Source organism: Mastacembelus armatus, chromosome 1, assembly GCF_900324485.2.
Source record: "Mastacembelus armatus chromosome 1, fMasArm1.2, whole genome shotgun sequence".
Classification (NCBI taxonomy): domain Eukaryota; kingdom Metazoa; phylum Chordata; class Actinopteri; order Synbranchiformes; family Mastacembelidae; genus Mastacembelus; species Mastacembelus armatus.
In genome coordinates, this window is record NC_046633.1 from 18,061,575 (window position 1) to 18,081,278 (window position 19,704).

The following is a 19,704-nucleotide window of genomic DNA, read 5'->3' on the forward strand; positions in this document are numbered from 1 at the left end:
GTCCAATCTCATATCAAAGAAAAACAAAATAGCATCAATGCCATCTCTTTGTTCGTGACATTCTGGTGAAATGGGGATAGATTTACAGCAGTTCCTTTCGCTTTTCAGCTATTTGAGGTATCTGTTAAACAGATTGCTGCATTGATTTCTGGGAAGACAGATGGTGGTGTGCATGCTTCAAGACAACTGAAGGAATGAAGAATTGTTCAGCTCGGTAGATCAAATTCAGTATAGTGATGTCCTTAGGGTACATTTTTATTGCGCGTAGGTGCATACGATCTTGCATATTTTTGAGTAGCTTTGTTTTCTTTCTGGCCTTAGTTAAAAGTAGATAGAATAGCATGAAATGCTTGAAAATGAGACAGAAATACCAATTTTTCTGCCAAAGCAATAAGACAAACCTTGATAAATCTGTCTACCCTATTTATAAGTCTTTAAATGGTTTGGTGATTATTGTAGACAACACACTGTATGGTTTTTCATACCAAGACAGAATAAAGACAGCTATTTTGCCACCCATTTGACAATTCACCTTTGACCTAATCATATTGTTTTTATGTGTGCCTTTAAAATTTAAATTGTTTTATGACCCTTCATCTGTTTCGTATTAAATCTGAATGTAGGGTCAGTCTGCTGATGTTAGTGTCCATTTTCCTGAGAGAGGTGTAAATTGAAGGTTTATTGCTTTTATTATAATTTTTTTTCTCCTGTGCTACACTCATTTTTAGACCTCCTGCCACTCTGCAGTCCTTTCAACCCCAGCAGCCCCACACAGCCTCTAGCCTCCCAGGCAATCATTATTTGCTGTGATTGACATGACGGGATGGTGTGCATTTCATTGATGAGAATTTTAGAGCCCTGGGGCTCGTGATCTTTCAGTGATAGGTGGTACGTCACCCTCCAGCCATCTGAGGGGGGACAGTCACAGATCGGTTTTAAATACACTGTCTCTTTCTTCACCAAAGGCAAACTAACCAAACCTATCATCCAGGAGACTGCAGAGGCCAACCTGGGAGGGAATGCAACTGTAGGTAAAGACATCTTATCACACACTGTACAAAACATTTCAATCTGTGGACTAGATATTCTTTAACTTGAGCATTATTCAATCTATCTGAACTTTTGCTAATATACTATTGTAGCTCAATATTTGAAGTTCTGTGGGTTCTATCTGCGCTGATGAACCTAAGACCAGAACAAATAACCAGATTGAAGGTAGCAGAGAGTGAAGATTTTGCCTGAAATTATCTTCAACACCCAGACCTGCTTCAACAATCCATCCTGAGCTGTGAATTATATCTCTAGATGTCTCATGCAATGCATTTCAGGAAAACTTTAATTTCTCAATAGACTTTTAAAAAGAGAAAGCAACACAGGATAAATATTCAGGTGACAATTATGCACAGATGTTACATTTGAGTTATGTATGCTGCAGCCATTATTTTTGAGTAACTGAAACTGATAATATACTGAAGGTTGTAGGCACACAGCAGACAAACCTAAAGAGGATGCAAATTAATATTATAATCTTTTGATTAAATATGGCTTTTTAGAACCCTATTTGTTTGAACCATTCAAAATATTTGTTTTTAAAATAAGGAAAGAAAAATGTGATTTTAGATGTGCTGTACTGGTGTTTTTTAACTTCCCCACTTTGGCTTCTTCTACTGCAGTAGAATTATTTAATGTATGAGATCAAAGAACACGATTAGTTTTATATTTCAATCATTTTGTATGAATAAAAAATTTTCACTAATAATATTTTACTTTTTCTGAGATTCTCCAGTTAATTAACACTAATGTTTTTGTGGTGAAACAGCTGTTGTTATTTTTGATCTGAAGCTTTGTTTATGAAATTTTGATGCCACAGCTCACTAGTGTCCACTACCTGTGCCTTAAGAGTGACAGCTAAGTTGTTGACAATGCAGGAACCTTACAGTACCATTCATTCCTGTGTCGGAAAGTGGTAAGGTGTGTGCCTCAATGACCTCTGGGTCACATACCATGATTAGGGGATATGCACTTATGCCAACCATGTAGACATTTCAATCAAAACACTTGCAATGAAGGGTGGAGGGTGGGAGGGAGAAGAAAAGAAGGAATGGGGGCGTGGGGGGTGGAGGAGCGCTTGTTCTTGAGCCATTGTCAAATGGGAAGGTGCTGGGTGTGTGCAACGACTTGAAATATGTTGAAGAGACACGTGTGTTATCTTTTCTCCTCGCCACTAGCCTTCCAGTACCTCCCCTTGTGGTGTGTTGTCAGCAGTTTGTCTCAGGGCCTGGCAGGAGGTGCAAGAGCAAATGAGAAAAAAAACTGATCCATACGGTGCTACTATAAAGCTCACTGCTGATTTGCAGGCTTTATCAACCCTTGATCAAGACTTCATCAGTGCTCATGACTGACATCCTCTTCTCACACCTGGTCACTGTGATCTAAACTTCTTGCTCTCTCATCAGCAGCAGCAGTTACTTGCCAGACCACAGGGGTGCCTCAGCAACAGTCTTCAGTGTTGAATCTTCTTAGAGAGGTAGGTTAATTTCCAGATTGAAAAAATGATAGATTTATTTCAGACAAGATGTGATTGGCTATTACATTAGCTGTTACAGAAGTTTAGTCATTTTTGTTGTTTTGCATATGGCATAAATAAAGCCTGATTTTAAGTAAGAAATAATGCATTGCATGCATATTCTGTTCTTATTTTGACTCAGCTATGAAGATACTAGGCCAGGTTGCTTTCATACTATTGCTTGGGGGACTCTGCTGCCAGAACAACCGGAATGCTAAAGCTAGTGGCAAGTCCACCAAGAAGTCTGGTGGGAACCAAGGAGGTGATGCTGGCCAGTCTCCCCCCGTGGTAAATCTCACTCCTGGAAACACTGGAGCCACTGGAAACACTAGAGGCACTGGTGGCACTGGTGGCACAGTTGAAGCAGGACGGGAGGGCTCTGCCGGAGCTCGAGCAGCCGGGCAGCAGGCAGACGATATGAGGCTGCACTTCCTCAAAAACACCCAAGTTACATGTAATGATGGAACAGCAGCTGGGTGAGATGCTCTGCATGTCATATTACTAGCACTACTTTCCTTCATTTTTGCCATTTGCTATGTTTTTGCTAATTACTACTGGGGTTTCGGAAGCTATGCTTGGATGGTTTATCTTTGCCAACTTGTCATTCCTGTTTATTTGTGGTTCTTTAGGTTTTATTTGAAGGAGTTCAGAGGAAGCCGCCGATGGCTGTTATTTCTAGAGGGTGAGTATTTAAAAAACCAAGTGGTTAATTTGGTCCTCAAAGGTCAGCTTGTTTTGGTGTGATGTCCCCATTGGAATTTAGATGGGGATGTCATCTTGCTCCATCATCTGTTTTTTCCCCTTTTTTGGTCACTGCCAAACACTTTGACTTAGGATGGGGGGAATCTATGGAGATTTTCCTCCTGCTTGACTTGAGGTTGAATTATTATAGAAAATGTGTTTTCTTTTTACATTCTATAAGGCCGAAATGTGCGTTCAGGATTTATGTGTGTGCCTCTAAACAGCAGAGCCTAATTAATTTTTGCTGAATTTGATCGTCAGTTTTAAATGCAGCATATACTGTAGGTCATACTGTCATATTTGACAGTACCACTTTTCACAAGTTGAAAGTCAATCAGCAAATCAGATGCTGACAGTTGGTAAATTAAAGGAATCATTCATCTTTTTTGCCCAACTCTGAGTCAATGTCAGTGTGAATGTCTTGTTTGCAGAGAAGTCTACAGGTGCATTCCTTTCTCTCTCCATTTCTCACGGGCCTGTGTGATGGGCTAATGAAGGTCCCCCTCTCTGTGCTCTGATGTGAATGTATAATTTTAGTCCTTTATTTTTAGGTGGCTGGTGCTGCTACAGCAAAGAGACCTGTGATTCCAGGTACCAAAATATCCCCAGACTAATGAGCTCATCAGGGTGGCCCCAAACAAAAAGAGGTAGGTCAGCTGGCCATGTTTTAAAATGTGTGTCATACATGTGCCAATAGTGTGGCTTGTTTTAGCTGAAGACACAAAGAGACATCTACCTGATCTACCTGCATTTACAGGAACTGGAATATTGTCTTCTCAAGTAGAGGAAAATCCCCATTGGTATAATGCAAACATTGTGTAAGTACCAGTATATCTGAGAGTATCACATGCACATAGTTGTCATTTGTTAAAAGCCTGTAGGATTGTACATCTCCTCATCCACACTGAATAGAATGAAGTTACACATAGAATTCTGTGGACAATTGATGTGAAAAAACAGTAATCAAGTTTGACCTGCGTGGATTGATTTTTTTGCTCCCCTGGAGAAAAGGTGTAAACACAATGATATCAGCAGATGACAGTGTGTTAGCTAACAGTTGCATGTTTAGTCATCCAGCAGAAATACCTGCCTACTTTGTTGGTTTGATAATTACTTGGTGTGGACTGGCCTGTAGCTTGTGGTAGATAATACAAGTGTCCTTTTCTGTAGGTTCATCCCGTACTGTTCCAGTGATGTATGGAGTGGAACTGGGCTTGCCCCAACCCCTCCTCCGAGGCCACGACAAAGCAAAGAGAAAGATAAAGACAGAAATGCAAATGCAAGTAAGTTTCTTCAGCTCCTGTGACATTTAGTCAGTGAGACACATCATTACATTTACAGATCAGTGCACCTTGTGGTTGTGAGAAACCTTGATTAATGTACTTTTTCTGTTTGTGATGCTCCCAATTATTTGATGTCTCTGTCATCAGCTGAGTACACCTTCATGGGATCCCTGATCATCCGTGAGGTCATCAAAGACCTCATCCCCAAAGGAATCAAGCAGGCCAAGGTTGTTATGTTGTCTGGCACAAGGTGAGTTTGTTTTATCTCTCACACTCCGATGCTGACTACAGCTTTTGGATATGAGTCTCTGTATCATCTGGACCATCTCCATATCTAACATTAAACAAGAGAAGCCCTATTTCAGGTGCATCCTCTTGTCAACAATAAAGATATTTACAGTCAGCTCTGAACAATGACATAATGTCTGTTAAAGGGCCTTGCCCTGTAATGGTGAACATTCCTCCCAGGTTAGCAGCATGGTTGCTTGGACGCCCGAAAGCCCTAAAAGAGGATCCACTGTATGAATGCAAAGCTGCTAAATTTTTACAGCCCTTGTGTTAGCTGGCATGCGCTTCTGATACCCCTAGCAAAAATGTTCCCCTCGAAGCCAAACTATTTATTGATTGTCTTGGCTCCCTGCAGTGCTGGTGGGACAGGCGTTTTACTGAACATTGAGAGAGTGGCCAGTCAGCTGGAGCAGCTCGGTGCAGAGGCTCAGGTTCGAGGTCTAGTGGATTCTGGCTGGTTTCTAGAGAGTAAGCAGCAGAGATCACCTAACTGCCCTGAGACTGTTTCCTGCTCACCTGAAGATGCTATCAAGATAGGACTCAAGTAAGAATTTGTAATTTTCTAGAAGCCTGTACAGATTTAATATAAACAATCACTGTCATAGAACAGATATAGAAATAGAAATTAATTTTTACAATAACAGTGATAGTTATTTGGCTCATGTTGTTAAATAAATCTGGATTTGGTACACTGTCTGTAATATTTTCTCAGGCTGTGGAATGGGGTGGTGCCTGATAGATGTCGGCAGCTCTATAAGAAAGGGGAGGAGTGGCAGTGCTTCTTTGGACACAAGTTGTACTCAACCTTGAGTTGTGAGTGCTGGCCGTTACCTAGGTTTATCTCTGTGCTGGATTAGCATACTGTATAATCTATTTAAGATGGTCAGAAGTAATGAGCACATAAATATGAGAGAAGTTGTGAATTTGATCAAATCCCAGTATGAAATATAAACAGGCTATATAAATACTGTATATAACGAGCCAATGCTGGTGAAAACCCACAGTGAAAAAAATCCATAAACAGTAGGTGGCAAAAAAAATTTAGTGGAACTGACAGCTGTGAAAGCGCTCCATGTAACCATAAGCCCCCGAATGTGTGGGATTTAACAATTTCTGACTGGCAATCCATAGTATCAAAGCAAGCTACTGTGCAGGCAGCAACAGATTCAGGCTGAAGATTTTCTTATTTTTCCACAAACAAAATAATTGCCAGTTGATAAAAACAGTCTTTGCTCTGACTCTGTTGAAACATTAGTCTAGTTTGTTGCACCGTTAAACGCAGCTAATCAATCTGTGTACTCCAGTGTTGTCTCTTTCCAACATTAAGATCACTTTGAAATTGTGTTTCAAGTCACTTCACGAACAAAAGTCTACTATCCACTCTCCCTTTTAGTTCCATTTTGGCCTCCACCAACTGCTGAGGGAAATAACTGGCTCTTTAGCTGCTAAATGCATCACTTTGTTCAACTTTGTAGCATCTTTATCAGCTGTCTCTATAAATGGCACTAATGAGAACTATGAATAAACTGAAACAGTAAAGATGCCACCTGATCATTTCCTGTGGGTTCATCACTCCATTCACATTACACATACAGTAAATATTTGACCTATTGCTAACATAAAAACATTGATCAGAGCAGGTTTAATCCTGGGCACTGTGTTCCCTGTAGCCCCTCTGTTTGTCGTGCAGTGGTTGTTTGATGAGGAGCAGCTGAGGGTGGAGAACATCTACATGGGAGGACAGAGTATGTCTGAGGAGCAGTGGCAGTACATACAGAACCTGGGCCGTGAGCTGAAGAATTCCCTGAGAGATGTCACGTAAGTTCCCCACAACCTATTTACAAGTGTAACATTACAGTTGTCCTACTTTTTATTAACAATCCATTTAAACCTATTAGTGGTCCACTGATTATAAATATGGACACCCACCAGAGATGACTGCTCTCTCCTGTTTGTATTTTTTCAGGGCTGTATTTGCTCCCTCCTGCCTCTCCCACACAATGATTACCAAGAGGTATTTGACTCCTATGGTGTTATAACATTTTTTCCCTTTCCGTCCCTCATTTTATTTCGCCTTTACCAATGGTTGTCTCTGTCTAGTGAGCTCATGCTGCTGTTTCTGCTGCTCATTCATCATGCCACATTCTTCATGTCATCATATGCCATTTCACACTTTCTCTAACCCCTCAGTACCCCTTGAACAAACTCATTCTTCTGCTGCACACATGGACATTGGTGGGTCAGTGCAGTCTTGGCTAGATTTATAGTCAGGCAAGTTATGTGTATTTATTGAAGGTGAGGATTCTTTTTATTGAGGTGCTGAAGGTCTAAGGTGATTGTTGGAAATTTTGCATTGCAGTTCTGTGATGTAGCACTTGCTGCACCAAAATAATGAGCCAAAAGTGACCAAATCAAATTGTAGACCTTGTGATCTGACCATGGCATGGCTGATAACACATTTCTGGTCCTCATTTGCTAATTCCTGTTTCCTGCTTTCTGTCAACCTGTAAATTCACTTGTCGTTTCATTCTTAAACCTTGCCTCTCCCTTTATTTAAAACCACCTTTGTTGTTTTTTAGTAACTGGATGAGCTTCCAAGTTAAAGGCACCTCTCTGCCACGAGCCCTGCAGTGCTGGGACAGAAATCTGGAGGCGACCCGCAATAACAGGACCCCTGCTAAAGGCTGTCCTTTTCAGCTTGTGGACACCTGCCAGTGGCCCCAGTGCAACCCCACCTGTCCAGCATTGGTAGACCAGGCCACCCAACAGGAGCTCACTCTGCTCCAAATGCTGGTAGCCATGGGTCTTGACCTCCAGAAGCTGGGTCTGGATCCCCAGGGTGATACAGATGCTCTTGCCAGCATGGTCAGCAATGGTGGCTAAATGTAACAGTGGAAATCAGCTTAAGAGTTATCCAAGCAAAGGCTTGATAGAGGAAAAAATGTGTTGAAATTTTAGTGTAACCATAGAAATAGTACAGAAATCTGGTTACTACGTCTTGTGCTGCTCAGCATTCCATTTTGCTCCATGTATCTGTTAAATTGGTCGAAGGCTGGAGGGTATGTCACTGTATGTGTGTCTGAGTGGTTTGGCACCCCTCTACTGGACACAAGAGGAAAGAGCTTTGGGTCTACACCAAAGGAGTTTTGGTTGTACTGGTTGAAGAACTCAAGTTTTAGCAAATGGCTGGACATACCTCCTATAACATTTCATCCTAATTACTTCAGAGGAAAATTCAACTTCTGAGCATGTTGGTAGAGTTGACTTTCAATGAATAGAGGCTCGTGCAAAATGTTACAGGCACATACATGTTGCTTAGACAGGACTCATAATAAAACACAAAACATTTGCACACTATATACTGTAGTTTGTAGTAATTGAATTAGCTTTAAATAATGGCCTATTTATGCTTTTTCTGCCAGTCATACTTTTCACACAATACCAGGTATTCATGATTTTGATTAATCTCATTATTACATGATAAAACACACACACTTAGAAATTTGTGAGTTTTTGTGAGTTTTTTTTTAGTTTCTAGCTCCTGATGCTATCCTAACATACATATATTACATAATATATGGTTCTGTTTTATGTTCATATAAGACAAAAGTGTGATTAATTATTGATATTTTTCTGTGTAGGCCAATGTTGATTAACACTATCCTACTTCAGTAATTTGCTCTCATACATAGTGAGTAATGTATAAAAAATTCCATTTTGCCTTTTGGACATGTTAAGTCTGCAATAAAAAGAAAAATACATGATGATTTTAAGATCATTTATTTCTAATGACATATATGGACATAATTCAGTCTATAGTTGCTGAAAAAAAGTCTTTCACAATACTATTCTACTTTTGAATGCCATTTAGAGGTTTATTGTAACAATGTTTTATTTTCATCTAGGTATCATAACTGATAAAGATTTTGACTAGAATTTAACTGCTGATACTCAGTCTCAGATGTTGCACATATTAAAGCACTAAATGAAAATATGAATTGTCATTGACACGTGTAAACTCATTTTATGGTTTAACGGAGTCTTCATTTTCTTTTTATCTTCACAACTGTGAAAAATAATAACTTACTAATGCTTCTTAATTTAATCATTTTATTAAAATTTTCTTCAGTTTGATTATATGTTAATCTCAACATATTCTTGCAATTCATACTTTGTGGTATGAAATGCACATTTTCTTGAAAGGGTATATGCTGATTAGAAATACATTTATAAAAGCAGGTTACACAAATGTACTCCATGGGAGAGCCCACTGGCCCTGTAGCCTGCTAGAAAACTGGAGACAAGCAGAAACATTAGGAGTGAAGGATGTGTAATGTGGAAGACTCGGACTAATGATGCTGCTGGGCCAACTCTATTAACTGAGGCACTAGGAGGTTGTGCTTTTTGAAAAATGAACAACTCTAATCTATGATGACAACATGTTTCATCCACCTTCATTTGTCTTATCCTTGTCTTCATGCACTTAAATGTGTTGTGCATAAACAGAGAAATGTGGGCTTCATTATATATCATGCCCACTGTTTATTATGCCATGCAAATCCAAAAAGCTTTATGTCCAAGCCAATATAGGGATGAGGGTACATGCAGTTATTCATCCTCAACACTGGGTGGTGCTGCTTTAAATATGACACGTTTTACGTGGGTTTAAGCTCCTGCCCGTATTTAATAGTGCCACGGTTTTGCACAAATTTCTGATCTGGTTTAATGTTAAAAAAGAAAAAGAAAAGAACAACAAAAGGTCACCCGTGCAAGGTAATAAAATAAACCGAGATAATTCAGAGACATTTTCCACAGTAAGTTTTGATTTTTACTTTAATCAGTCCATCCTATTTCAGAAGCTCCCATTAAAGATAAAAGACGAATATAAACGTATTAAACTAACTTTACAATAAAATGTTTCAGATTATATCAAAATATCTAGGTGATTTGAACCACCGCTAAACAAATGTAAGTAGCACATACTCTCTGTGTTTTATATTTATGCAGCTGTGGGACAGTTAGCCAGATGTTTTCTGGTGTATAGGGTCATCTCGTCTTCAAAAACGCTTTGGTTTTTTCCCATATTGCATTGCAGCTCTTTTGGACTTCCTCTTTCCGCCATATTGCAGAACCGGTAAGGTGTCTTTTCACACTGGCACAGTCAATCTCTTAAATATCAGAAGCATCTGAATGTTAAATGCTACATTTATGTGTTCATCTCTAAACGAAGACAGATAGTAATGATTTGGGATGACTATCGTCTCGATTAATGAAAGGAGTTGAGCGTATTGGGGCCAGAAATGTAGCAGACCCTGAGCCTGGCCCTGAGAGTCGGTGCGGGGAGGGCGCCTTGTTAACTGTTGGGCTCTCACTATGTCTCTTTTCACTTTAAACTAATAAAACCTTGAAGCTGACAGGCGAAGTCTTTGTGTGTCACGTTTTGTGCGTGGTCTGCAACGTATTGGCCTTTTTGAACAAGCGTTAAGGGAGTTTAGCTTTGCTGTGCTAATGTAGTCGGCTAGGCTAGGTAGCATTGCTGTGTGCTCCTAAAGGACCATGCTCTGGAGGCTGTTACTTTTTTTCCTTCGCTGTAACTAAAGCACAAACTGCTCCACTTGTTGCAGTAAAGCCTGGGTGCAATTGGAAAGTGTTTACCTGGTATCGTTTGATGTTAGCCAGCTGCTAATGCCAGGTTGTGATATACGGACATGTCGAGACGTAATTAGTATGAGCTAACTGGAAATGTGTTTTTCACTTTGTACGCCTTAGTTGCCTTTTTGTAGGCGTTAAATCCGGGCTTCAAATGTGTTAAAATAAAAGCCCAGTTAGGACAGGATTTTGAAGGTGCTCTCCTGCACCGACAGGGATGAAAAGGTCTGGAGATGTCAGTGAAGTAGGACATGAGATGGGGCTTAACTTATGAGGTCTTTCTGCCTGCAGGCATCATGGTGCGCATGAACGTTCTGGCAGATGCACTGAAAAGCATCAATAATGCTGAGAAGCGTGGGAAACGCCAGGTCCTCATCAGGCCTTGCTCCAAGGTTATTGTGCGCTTCTTAACCGTCATGATGAAGCACGGTGAGTGGCTTTAGTTCTAGGAAAAGTGGCAATGCCTTTCCAGCTTGTCTGTTTGATCAGATCTGAGACATGCAGCTCATCAGGTCAAACTGAAGTATATTCATGTATGTTATTTGTCGTTTGCATTTCCAGGTTACATTGGTGAGTTTGAGATCATTGATGACCACAGAGCTGGAAAAATTGTTGTCAATCTCACAGGCAGGCTGAACAAGGTAAAGTCTGTCAGTTAACACACCTCTTTAGTATCACTACACAGCTGGTGAGACAGCTGCAAATGCAGGCTTGTAACCTGTGAATGTGTAATGTAAATGATCATTTTGTTTCAGTGTGGCGTGATCAGTCCACGTTTTGACCTCCAGCTGAAGGACCTGGAGAAGTGGCAGAACAACCTGCTGCCCTCAAGACAGTTTGGGTGAGAATCCCATACACTGACTGTACTGTACTGCTGTTAAACTGAAACATTGTGTGTGTTTTGGAGTTGGGCCAGATATAAACACTTGTGTTAAAGCTTAAGGTTAAAAGTACTAGTGGTCTTCTGTCTTGTTTTTAGTAAGTTGCTGCTGTGATTTGATATTTACTAGTCCTGATTCTTGCTTTTACTAGGCCCACTGATATGGCTGATTTGACAAGTTGGTGTATTTAGTTGCTCAGCCAAGAGACTTGTGAATTGGTGATGCTTTTAGGCTCAGAATCACTTCAGAATATGTTGTCCTTTGTGAATATAGTGATGTGCTTGATATGGTTATTAATGTGCATTGCTACTTGACTATTTTAAGTGGCAATATTGTATTGGACAAAGTGGCTGATGTTAAAATAACATCATTTGATCAGCAGTTGTGACAGTCACTGAGCCATAGTAAGCAGGAATTAGGAATGGTGGAAATGAATGAATGAGAAGCTGTTCACTAATGAACACAGGATTGTAGGCCTGCAGAAATAGAACAAAATGAGATGCAAAGTTTTCACCAGTGACAGAAATGCTAACTCTTTCCCAAGGTGGCCTGGATTTGTAGCATCTTGTCATTCCCTTGTTTCCTGTTGATTTTAGAGCAGATGACACTTGGGCATCACATATATTACTGTAATACACAGAGGTTAATATTGTAGAATACCTTGCTAAATTGTGTTTAGTAAGTTAACTGTGGAATTGCCTGAAGAGTATAATTACACATTGTGGGGAATGATTTAATTGTGTGGAATCGGCGCATATGTAGCACAGACACTGATCCATTTATCTCTGAAAATTAATTCATTAACCATTATTAATGACATGCTTCTATTCCACTGAATACACTGCATGGCTGCTTTTACTGCAAGTGTTTTCTTACACTAAGAGAAGATGTGAGCTACAACAGAGCTGAACAAACTTGTATTTTTGAGGAATAGTGTAAAGTAGAGCTACAGAACTGGATGATGCCTGTTGACAGCCATAGGGAGGTTTTGGTAGCCACTGTACCATACAGGCTGCACTTACTGATGTGACCTGTGCTATCATAGGGGTTTCATATAATCCTGCTTGAGTTTTTAAAGGGTGTTTGTTTTTAGCGGCTGTATCAGGAACGTTAGGGATTGACATACAAAGGTTACATTTAGATTTAAATAAATGTTTACGTTTTTCTGTAAAGGTTTGGTAAGTTTGTAACCAAAAAGAAACGCCATATTTGGTTGATCATGGTGAGGATGGGTCATCAATAGGGTTTATACTGCACGCAACATAGGCTTTGTTGGATTTGATGCACCTTCTCAGACTGCACTCAAAAGTTTTTCCATCTGATGTGCACACAGTTTAATAAGCCTGCCTGGACGTGATTTGAATTAAGTTGTTAAATCTGAAGATGTGTATGTAACAGTTTTGGTTGCATCCTGATATGAAACCCTGAGTCAAACATGGCTTATGGTCCACAAAATGCATCACCCTGCATGTGTCTTTTCCCTTGCAGTTGTCTCATACAGTTGACAAGATTGTGAAAACGAAATTATAAACCAGATTTCCAAAGCACTTGTTAAAAACTGACTAAAAAGCCATTCTTAAAGTGTTCTAATCAGATGGTTAAATGTGAAGTTGTAATGTTAGTCATTTTACACACACACACACACACATACACACACACATATATATATATATATATATATATATATATAAAAAACAAATCTTGTTTCCACAGATACATTGTGCTGACCACCTCAGCTGGCATCATGGACCATGAAGAGGCCAGACGGAAACACACAGGAGGCAAAATCCTTGGATTCTTTTTCTAAAATGTAAAGAACTGCAAATAAAAAAAAAAAAAAACAACCAGGGAAAAGCTGGTAGTCTGCTCTTGACTTATTTCATATGAAGAGGTATCTCTGAGGTCCAAAAAGCCTAGCTATGATGTTTTGGTCACACTAAATATGAATGTTGTAATGTATTAGTACAGTTACACACATACACATATATTAGTGGCAGTGCCACTGTGAATCTGCTTTTTAGCAGCATTATGTTGTTACTTATATAACATTACTTGGTCACAGATGCAAACATACGTATTGGCTTTCCAGTGTGCATCACATTTCACAGTAGTTATATAATTAGCTGCAGGACATTCAAAACTCCTGATTAATTGCGTTGTGATCCAGCAGAGATGTTTGATGCTTATAACTCAGATTTTCTTAATTTGACACAAGGTCTGACGGTTTAAGCATTGACCTTCAGTAGAGAGGAAAAAGAATAGCTTGTCTCTGTTGTGAAAACATGAAACATAAGTCATACAAAGATCAACATCAGAAACAACTAGTCTGGATATACGTCCCAATAGAAAAGACGAAATTGCAGGGCCGCTGGCTGTTACGCCAGGCAAATGAGTGTTTTTCAGACTTGTAAGTATAAAGATGCAGAAGGCAAGACAATAAAATGCAGTCAAACTTCCAAGAGAAGAAAGACATGAGATTGAAGTAAAATTACAAATGAAAGGCTCATTTAGGACATCAAAAAATACAGCTATATTTCACCTATAAAAATGTTAATTCAGCACATACAACTCTTCAAAGGAACACGAGACAACAGATGTTAAGCCAAAAAGTCCAAATATGTGCTGAAAGCTTTTACCTCGGTTAAGGCTCTGGCTGTGTGTGAAAGTCAAAATGTGATAATACATTTATCAGTCAGCCTACCTGTGGAGTACAAGGGTATTGAAGAAGAAGATGTGGATGTCTTGTGTAAGGAGCAGTTGGTTTTGCTGTCTAACATGAAGGCACTAAACAACCATAGGGCTACAACCATAAACTATGTGTATATATAAAACATAGGGAAGGTAGAAAGAACCAAGGGGATTGTGCTACCAGAAGGCAACATAGTGGATGTTGAGGACAGCGACAAGTACTTCAATCCCACAGGCAAATGGGAATCATGAAGAGGCCACAAGGACAGCAGCAACCACAACATACCCACATAAAAGGTATAGGTTTGTTCTTAATATGGATTTGCCTTTGACATAAAAAATAATGCAATGAAGAGTAACATAATGATTGTCATAACGAACTGTCATTCCCTGACTTTGTTCTGACCTACTTAGGACTCTACATAACTGCTGACCTGTCTGCTGATCACAACATTAACAGAAATTAAACACAAATTTGTTGTTCAGTATCTGTAAAAACGGCACTTTTTAAAGCATACTGTACTCCTATGTAGACTGCCCAATTGTTGGTGACATTACAGAAAGAGCAGTATGCAGAAACGGCAGGTTTCATATAATGGTGGTCTAAGGATGCTGCTCAAGGTTCCTCGATGGAACAGTGCAAGCCAGATGTTCATCGCTGCTGGCATGCCCACCTACTCGGCTATGCTGCATAGTCTCATATATAGATGCATGTGCAGGCTATCAGACTCTGGAAACAGCATCATTATTACACTGACCAACCCTGCACTAAGCTCAGGTTCTTTTCCAGTCTGTGGATTCACTGGCATTTTAACCTATGTAGATTTGTATGACTTTTGGATTCTGTCTTTGTAAGTGTGTCTGTTTTTTCTTTTAAGCGTGTTATGGACTGAGTCCGTGTCTGCAATAAAGTTTTGATGATGATAAAGCTCTTCACAATGCACAGAGGGTTTCCACCCCAAGTCCACTATCCTGAGACTGAAGGAAGGAGGCCGAGGACTAGTGAGCGTCAAAGCCATAGATATAGCCATATACATATATATATATATATATACATATCTATATCATATCTATGTATCTATATACATACATATCTCTCTCTATATATATATATAAATGAGCTGACAGCATATATGACCTGTACTTTTAACTCCAGACAAACCTCATATAAGCACATCCATGTTGTAGCCGTGCCCCCAGTGGCTATTAAGAGCCGCCACATCTCTATTACACAGTTGCCAGCTTTTAAAAAGCCCTTGCTTTCTGCTTCTGCTCTTTTCACCAATGTGACCTTTTCTGGGGTCCTCAGTGTGTTTAGTCTTGTCCCCAGCCCCTTTGAAGTCTGGCTGCTGATCTCGCATTAGACTCTGAAGAGGAGAGGTAACAGCCTGCTAATGCAGCAGCTCTGTCCAAGTGCTCCTTGTGGGCTAAGAGCACACAGTCTGACTGCCTCCCTTATGGCTTCACAGCACTTAAGCACCGCCTTGTAAATGGGGGGCAGGGGGGCATGGGGGTGCAAACTCTTATGCTGCTGCAGTTTTAAAGACTGTGGGGATACCAGGCTCTGAGAGTTCAGAAAAGCAGAAGTACAGGTTTTAATGCTGTTAGTGGTGAGTCTTTTGACATTAAAACATCAGGGGCCAGTTGTCTTGGCAGCAAGGAATAAAGCAGTTTTTTTGTAAACAATTTAATAGCACTTTTTTTTTTTTTTTTACAACATCAAACACACTCACCATATAATGATTTTTGAAATCTGTCAGAAATGTTAAAAACTTTTCTCTTCCATCTCTGTCTTCCCTTGAACTTTTTTACATTTGAATTTCTGAAAGAGCACTTTCCCAAAAATGCTGCCAGACTCCAAGATGAGGATGTTCCCCTGGTGAGACCTTTGTGAAAATCATCTCTTAAGAACTCATTTGTGGTGAGCTTTGGATAGTGGCATTTACGTACCCTTTCAAGAGGATTAGCGACATATACTTTAATATCTTATTGCCCATTATTGCACAGTACTATGTTACTCAGTCTTAAAATACAGGTAGGGATTGAAATGTCATATCAAATAGGAATGCAATTATAAAAGAAGTTTTAGAAAATATGAACAACTACTTCACGCAAGACAAAAATAGCAGGTATTTCTAGATTGTTTTTTTTGTTTTTTTAAAGTAGGTCTGATATCCTAAAGTGAAAGGTCAAAAGCAGAAGGAAACCTTGTTCAAAGTAACACACATCCTTTCGAGACTGTGGCTGCTCATACATAGATGCTGCCTTCCTGCACACACCAAACAAGGGTACAGAATGAATGCCCCTAAAAATGTGTGGGAGGTCTGGAGCTCAGTAGATTTGTTCAGGTACCAGAGTCAGACTTTAGGCTCAGAGCCTGCCCTGTGGTTTTTACTCCTGATTCCTGTGGCCTGTGGCGTTTGGACATGATTACCACTGCAGCTTACACCACTTTTAGTGCTTGTTAGTGTAATTGGTCTGCAATACATATGAGTTTTAAATGCATTTACAGACATAGCATCAACAGACAGTAATACTTACTGAGTTCATAATTCAGTTTTATGTAGCCTGCAGCTTAATATTTTCAGAGGATAATGACACAACACCAGCATATCATGTTAGTATGCCTGAAAGGTCCACAAACACCCAATATACAAATACTCAAGATAGTGTATACATTCTGGTGATCTATGCTAACAAATAAATTAATGTTTAACTTTATTAGGATAATGAAGGATTCAGCTTGGACCGAGTGCTGTGGTAGAATGTGGACAGTAAACTTCAGGAACAAATTTCAAATTCTCCATAAAGTCTAGCGGTAACTGGACCAAAGGCTAGCCTGAAGAGAACACCAACACTTTGGCTCTTTATATGAGTAATAGCCTTACACTTTCTGTTGTCTGCAGACCATTAAGAACCTCTTGGCCCAAGGCTGCTGAAACTGAATGAGCATTTTTTTGAATCACTTCGGTGTTTTTTTTTGTAATAGCTTTACACTCTCTATCTGGCACATGTACAATTTAAGCACTTTTGTTCTTTCCAGGACAATTTAAAAGGGATGTCATTATTATGGTTTGATTATTGGATTGATTGCTGGCCATTAATAATTTAATACATTTGTCCATGTTTTATTATTTGTCCATGTTTTATTAGAGCCACATTATGCAGTATAAACACTATTCGCACTGGTTATGAATCCATTTCTCCTCCTAAGTCGCTCAGTGGTAAGTAGCACTGTAACTGTATCAGTGAGTAGAGAAAAAGTCCTGAAGCTCTTTCAAACTGAAAATGATGTGAGGAGTAAAACACCTGAAGTTAAAAACATATCTGAAGTTGCCACCCTCCTTCATCCAACCCATCCAGTGTCCATGCAGGTCTGTGTGAAGGCAGTATGCCGTCACACACCGATCCGAATCAGGGTCTGCAGCCAGATGGCCTCCAACAAGTTCCCCCAATCTTTGCCATACGTCAGCTGGATCCCTGAGCTGTCCCTGAAGGGTTTAAAACACTGCTGGAGGTGTGCAGCTTTCGAAGCAAATGGAATACATTAATACTGAAACAGAAACTCTGCTGTTAGGCCTGCTTTGATAGAGAGAGTCAGAGGGAGAGAATAAGCAGCACGGTTATGTCTTGGTGAGCCTTTGTTGAACTGAAAACCCCATATTTAGGAAAACATGATGACATAGTAATATTTAATGTGTTCAAAGCTGGTTAAAACCAGTTCACCTGCTGGAAGAGAAAATCAGTAAATAAATAAATCACAATCCCTACTGTTGTGTTATACAGCCAAACACATCATTTTTAGTAGAAAAAAAACCCTCAAACATTCAATTTGTTGATTCAGTTGCTTTTATTTCCAGTGTGAAACAACTTTTAACTACACATTGACTAAACCTATAGTTGTCTGCTGTTGCATACAAGACATACATTTAAATATGTATAGTTTTCAACCACATTTAACTCAGATTTAGCCTGAAAATCCCATAATCAGTTCTGAATGGGTTCCACATCATATGTCTACTTTTATCTGCAACATGCCTGAAGCTCACCTTATTGTAATGCTAAATACGTAACCATGTAGAGTTTCAGAGTCTGTTTCTTTAAAGTAAGTAGTTCCCATAAGGATATTTCAAAACCTGGTCAAATAAAATTCTGCACGAATATATATTGTGAGGCAGGAAAAAATATGTTTCTTTTTTGTGCACCAACAGTGGTTATATTTCAAAGTGAATAACCAAATTTTGGTTTTGATAATTGTGTTAAAAAGTCATTGTAAATAGTAAGAATTTCCTTAGTGTGTAGTATGTCGGACATATTTGGTTATCTGTCTCTTTAGTTCTGAAATAACGCAGCCCTATCCACAATGATTTTTCTCCTACTTACTACTTACTACTACTTACTAAGTTCTGTTATTCCTGTAGACTAAGTCTCTGTTACATCAAATCATTTTCTTTGTGCCTTTGGCTGAAGAATGACTGTAGTGTGGGAGAATTTGGTCTCAGTGTTCTCGCCCAGGGTGGTGGTGAAGGAGCTTGAGCAAAGGCGTTCAATTCTGCAAATTTCTGGAAGTGTCGAGAACATTTTTCCACCTCACTCCAAGGTCCTTGAGCAAACATCATATCCACTACCATAGAAAAATAGGAGACTGACCCATCAGAGTCTTATTAGCTGCTTGCTAAGGCATCAGTTTTCAGAGGGCCCCCATGCCCTGCAGTACTGTGGGTAATAGATGGTATCAGCAAGATCTAATGCCACTGGCTTTCTTTGTACTTTCAGTTCTCCTGGTGAACACTTGAGGGCAGTATAAATATGCGTCATGTTCGGTGTTGCCTCTTTGGTCCTGGTTCTAATACTGCATTCAGGCCAGGGCGGTTGGCAAGCAGCAAGACTAATTATGATTGATTCAGAGATAACAGAATTAATATTGGAATTGCAGTAATAGTATACAATGTGGATTCAGTCAAAAGAGAGAAATTTCTTTTTACCCAGTTCTACATCATCTTTTGCCACCGTAAATCACTTAGTGGATTACTGTGAAATGAGGGAGAAAAACAAAGACTATTATAAAAGTGAAAGTGGATTTGCAAAAATGCATTGAGGCAATTCTGGCTTATATATTTATAAATAGAACCTACTTGTGCTATTGAAATTCAGAAAGAGGGTGAGTATCAAAATCTGCTTGGATAATAAATCCGACACAATCTTTAGTAGAATTGTTTTAAGAAATACTCAGCTGTGCATTTTTTTTTTACAAACTAAATATGTTAAACTTTAAGGTTTGATCAAAAGCATCTTCTGTTACAATAAATCTGCATTTATTGTCAGAATGGAATCAGAAACCACAATGAAAAGCAGGCAATACTCTTTATGTAGGGTAAACAACAACATAAAAGTGATTTCAGTTCATAAGGTTACACAGTCCCAGGAAAGGCTGGTTCTACACCAACGCAAACACATCTTGTTTATGTTACCATAGTGGTATTGCATGAGATCATATTCTGGATTGCATGTCTGCTTCCAGCCATGTGATTTATACCACGCAGCTCCGACAGATTCAGTATCTACAAAGACCTGAGGAAATTCTGGAATAAATGGCGTCCAGCTGAGA

The 19,704-nt window shown here is 39.4% G+C and overlaps 2 protein-coding genes across 2 annotated transcripts; both read left to right on the top strand.

Annotated features, from left to right (window-relative positions):
- Positions 1-2,248: 2,248 nt before the first annotated feature.
- notum2 (notum pectinacetylesterase 2) lies at positions 2,249-8,418 on the top strand. Its single transcript, XM_026303674.1, has 12 exons — positions 2,249-2,527; positions 2,709-3,042; positions 3,196-3,248; positions 3,859-3,954; positions 4,065-4,125; positions 4,478-4,590; positions 4,738-4,840; positions 5,234-5,422; positions 5,591-5,691; positions 6,549-6,696; positions 6,845-6,892; positions 7,458-8,418. Exons 2-12 carry the CDS (start codon positions 2,711-2,713, stop codon positions 7,759-7,761), a joined length of 1,548 nt encoding a protein of 515 aa, XP_026159459.1. The 5' UTR covers positions 2,249-2,527; positions 2,709-2,710; the 3' UTR covers positions 7,762-8,418.
- Positions 8,419-9,962: 1,544 nt separating this feature from the next.
- Positions 9,963-13,258, top strand: rps15a (ribosomal protein S15a). Its single transcript, XM_026304462.1, has 5 exons — positions 9,963-10,012; positions 10,819-10,956; positions 11,089-11,168; positions 11,283-11,368; positions 13,122-13,258. Exons 2-5 carry the CDS (start codon positions 10,824-10,826, stop codon positions 13,213-13,215), a joined length of 393 nt encoding a protein of 130 aa, XP_026160247.1. The 5' UTR covers positions 9,963-10,012; positions 10,819-10,823; the 3' UTR covers positions 13,216-13,258.
- The last annotated feature ends 6,446 nt before the right edge of the window (positions 13,259-19,704 follow it).

Excerpts from the sequence above, each read along its gene's own strand:
- notum2 (XM_026303674.1), top strand. The coding sequence starts at position 2,711 with ATGAAGATACTAGGCCAGGTTGCTTTCATACTATTGCTTGGGGGACTC. Across the intron at positions 3,043-3,195 it reads AATGATGGAACAGCAGCTGG|GTTTTATTTGAAGGAGTTCA; the intron begins GTGAGATGCTCT and ends GTGGTTCTTTAG. Across the intron at positions 4,126-4,477 it reads TGGTATAATGCAAACATTGT|GTTCATCCCGTACTGTTCCA; the intron begins GTAAGTACCAGT and ends CCTTTTCTGTAG.
- rps15a (XM_026304462.1), top strand. The coding sequence starts at position 10,824 with ATGGTGCGCATGAACGTTCTGGCAGATGCACTGAAAAGCATCAATAAT. Across the intron at positions 10,957-11,088 it reads AACCGTCATGATGAAGCACG|GTTACATTGGTGAGTTTGAG; the intron begins GTGAGTGGCTTT and ends TTGCATTTCCAG. Across the intron at positions 11,369-13,121 it reads CTGCCCTCAAGACAGTTTGG|ATACATTGTGCTGACCACCT; the intron begins GTGAGAATCCCA and ends TTGTTTCCACAG.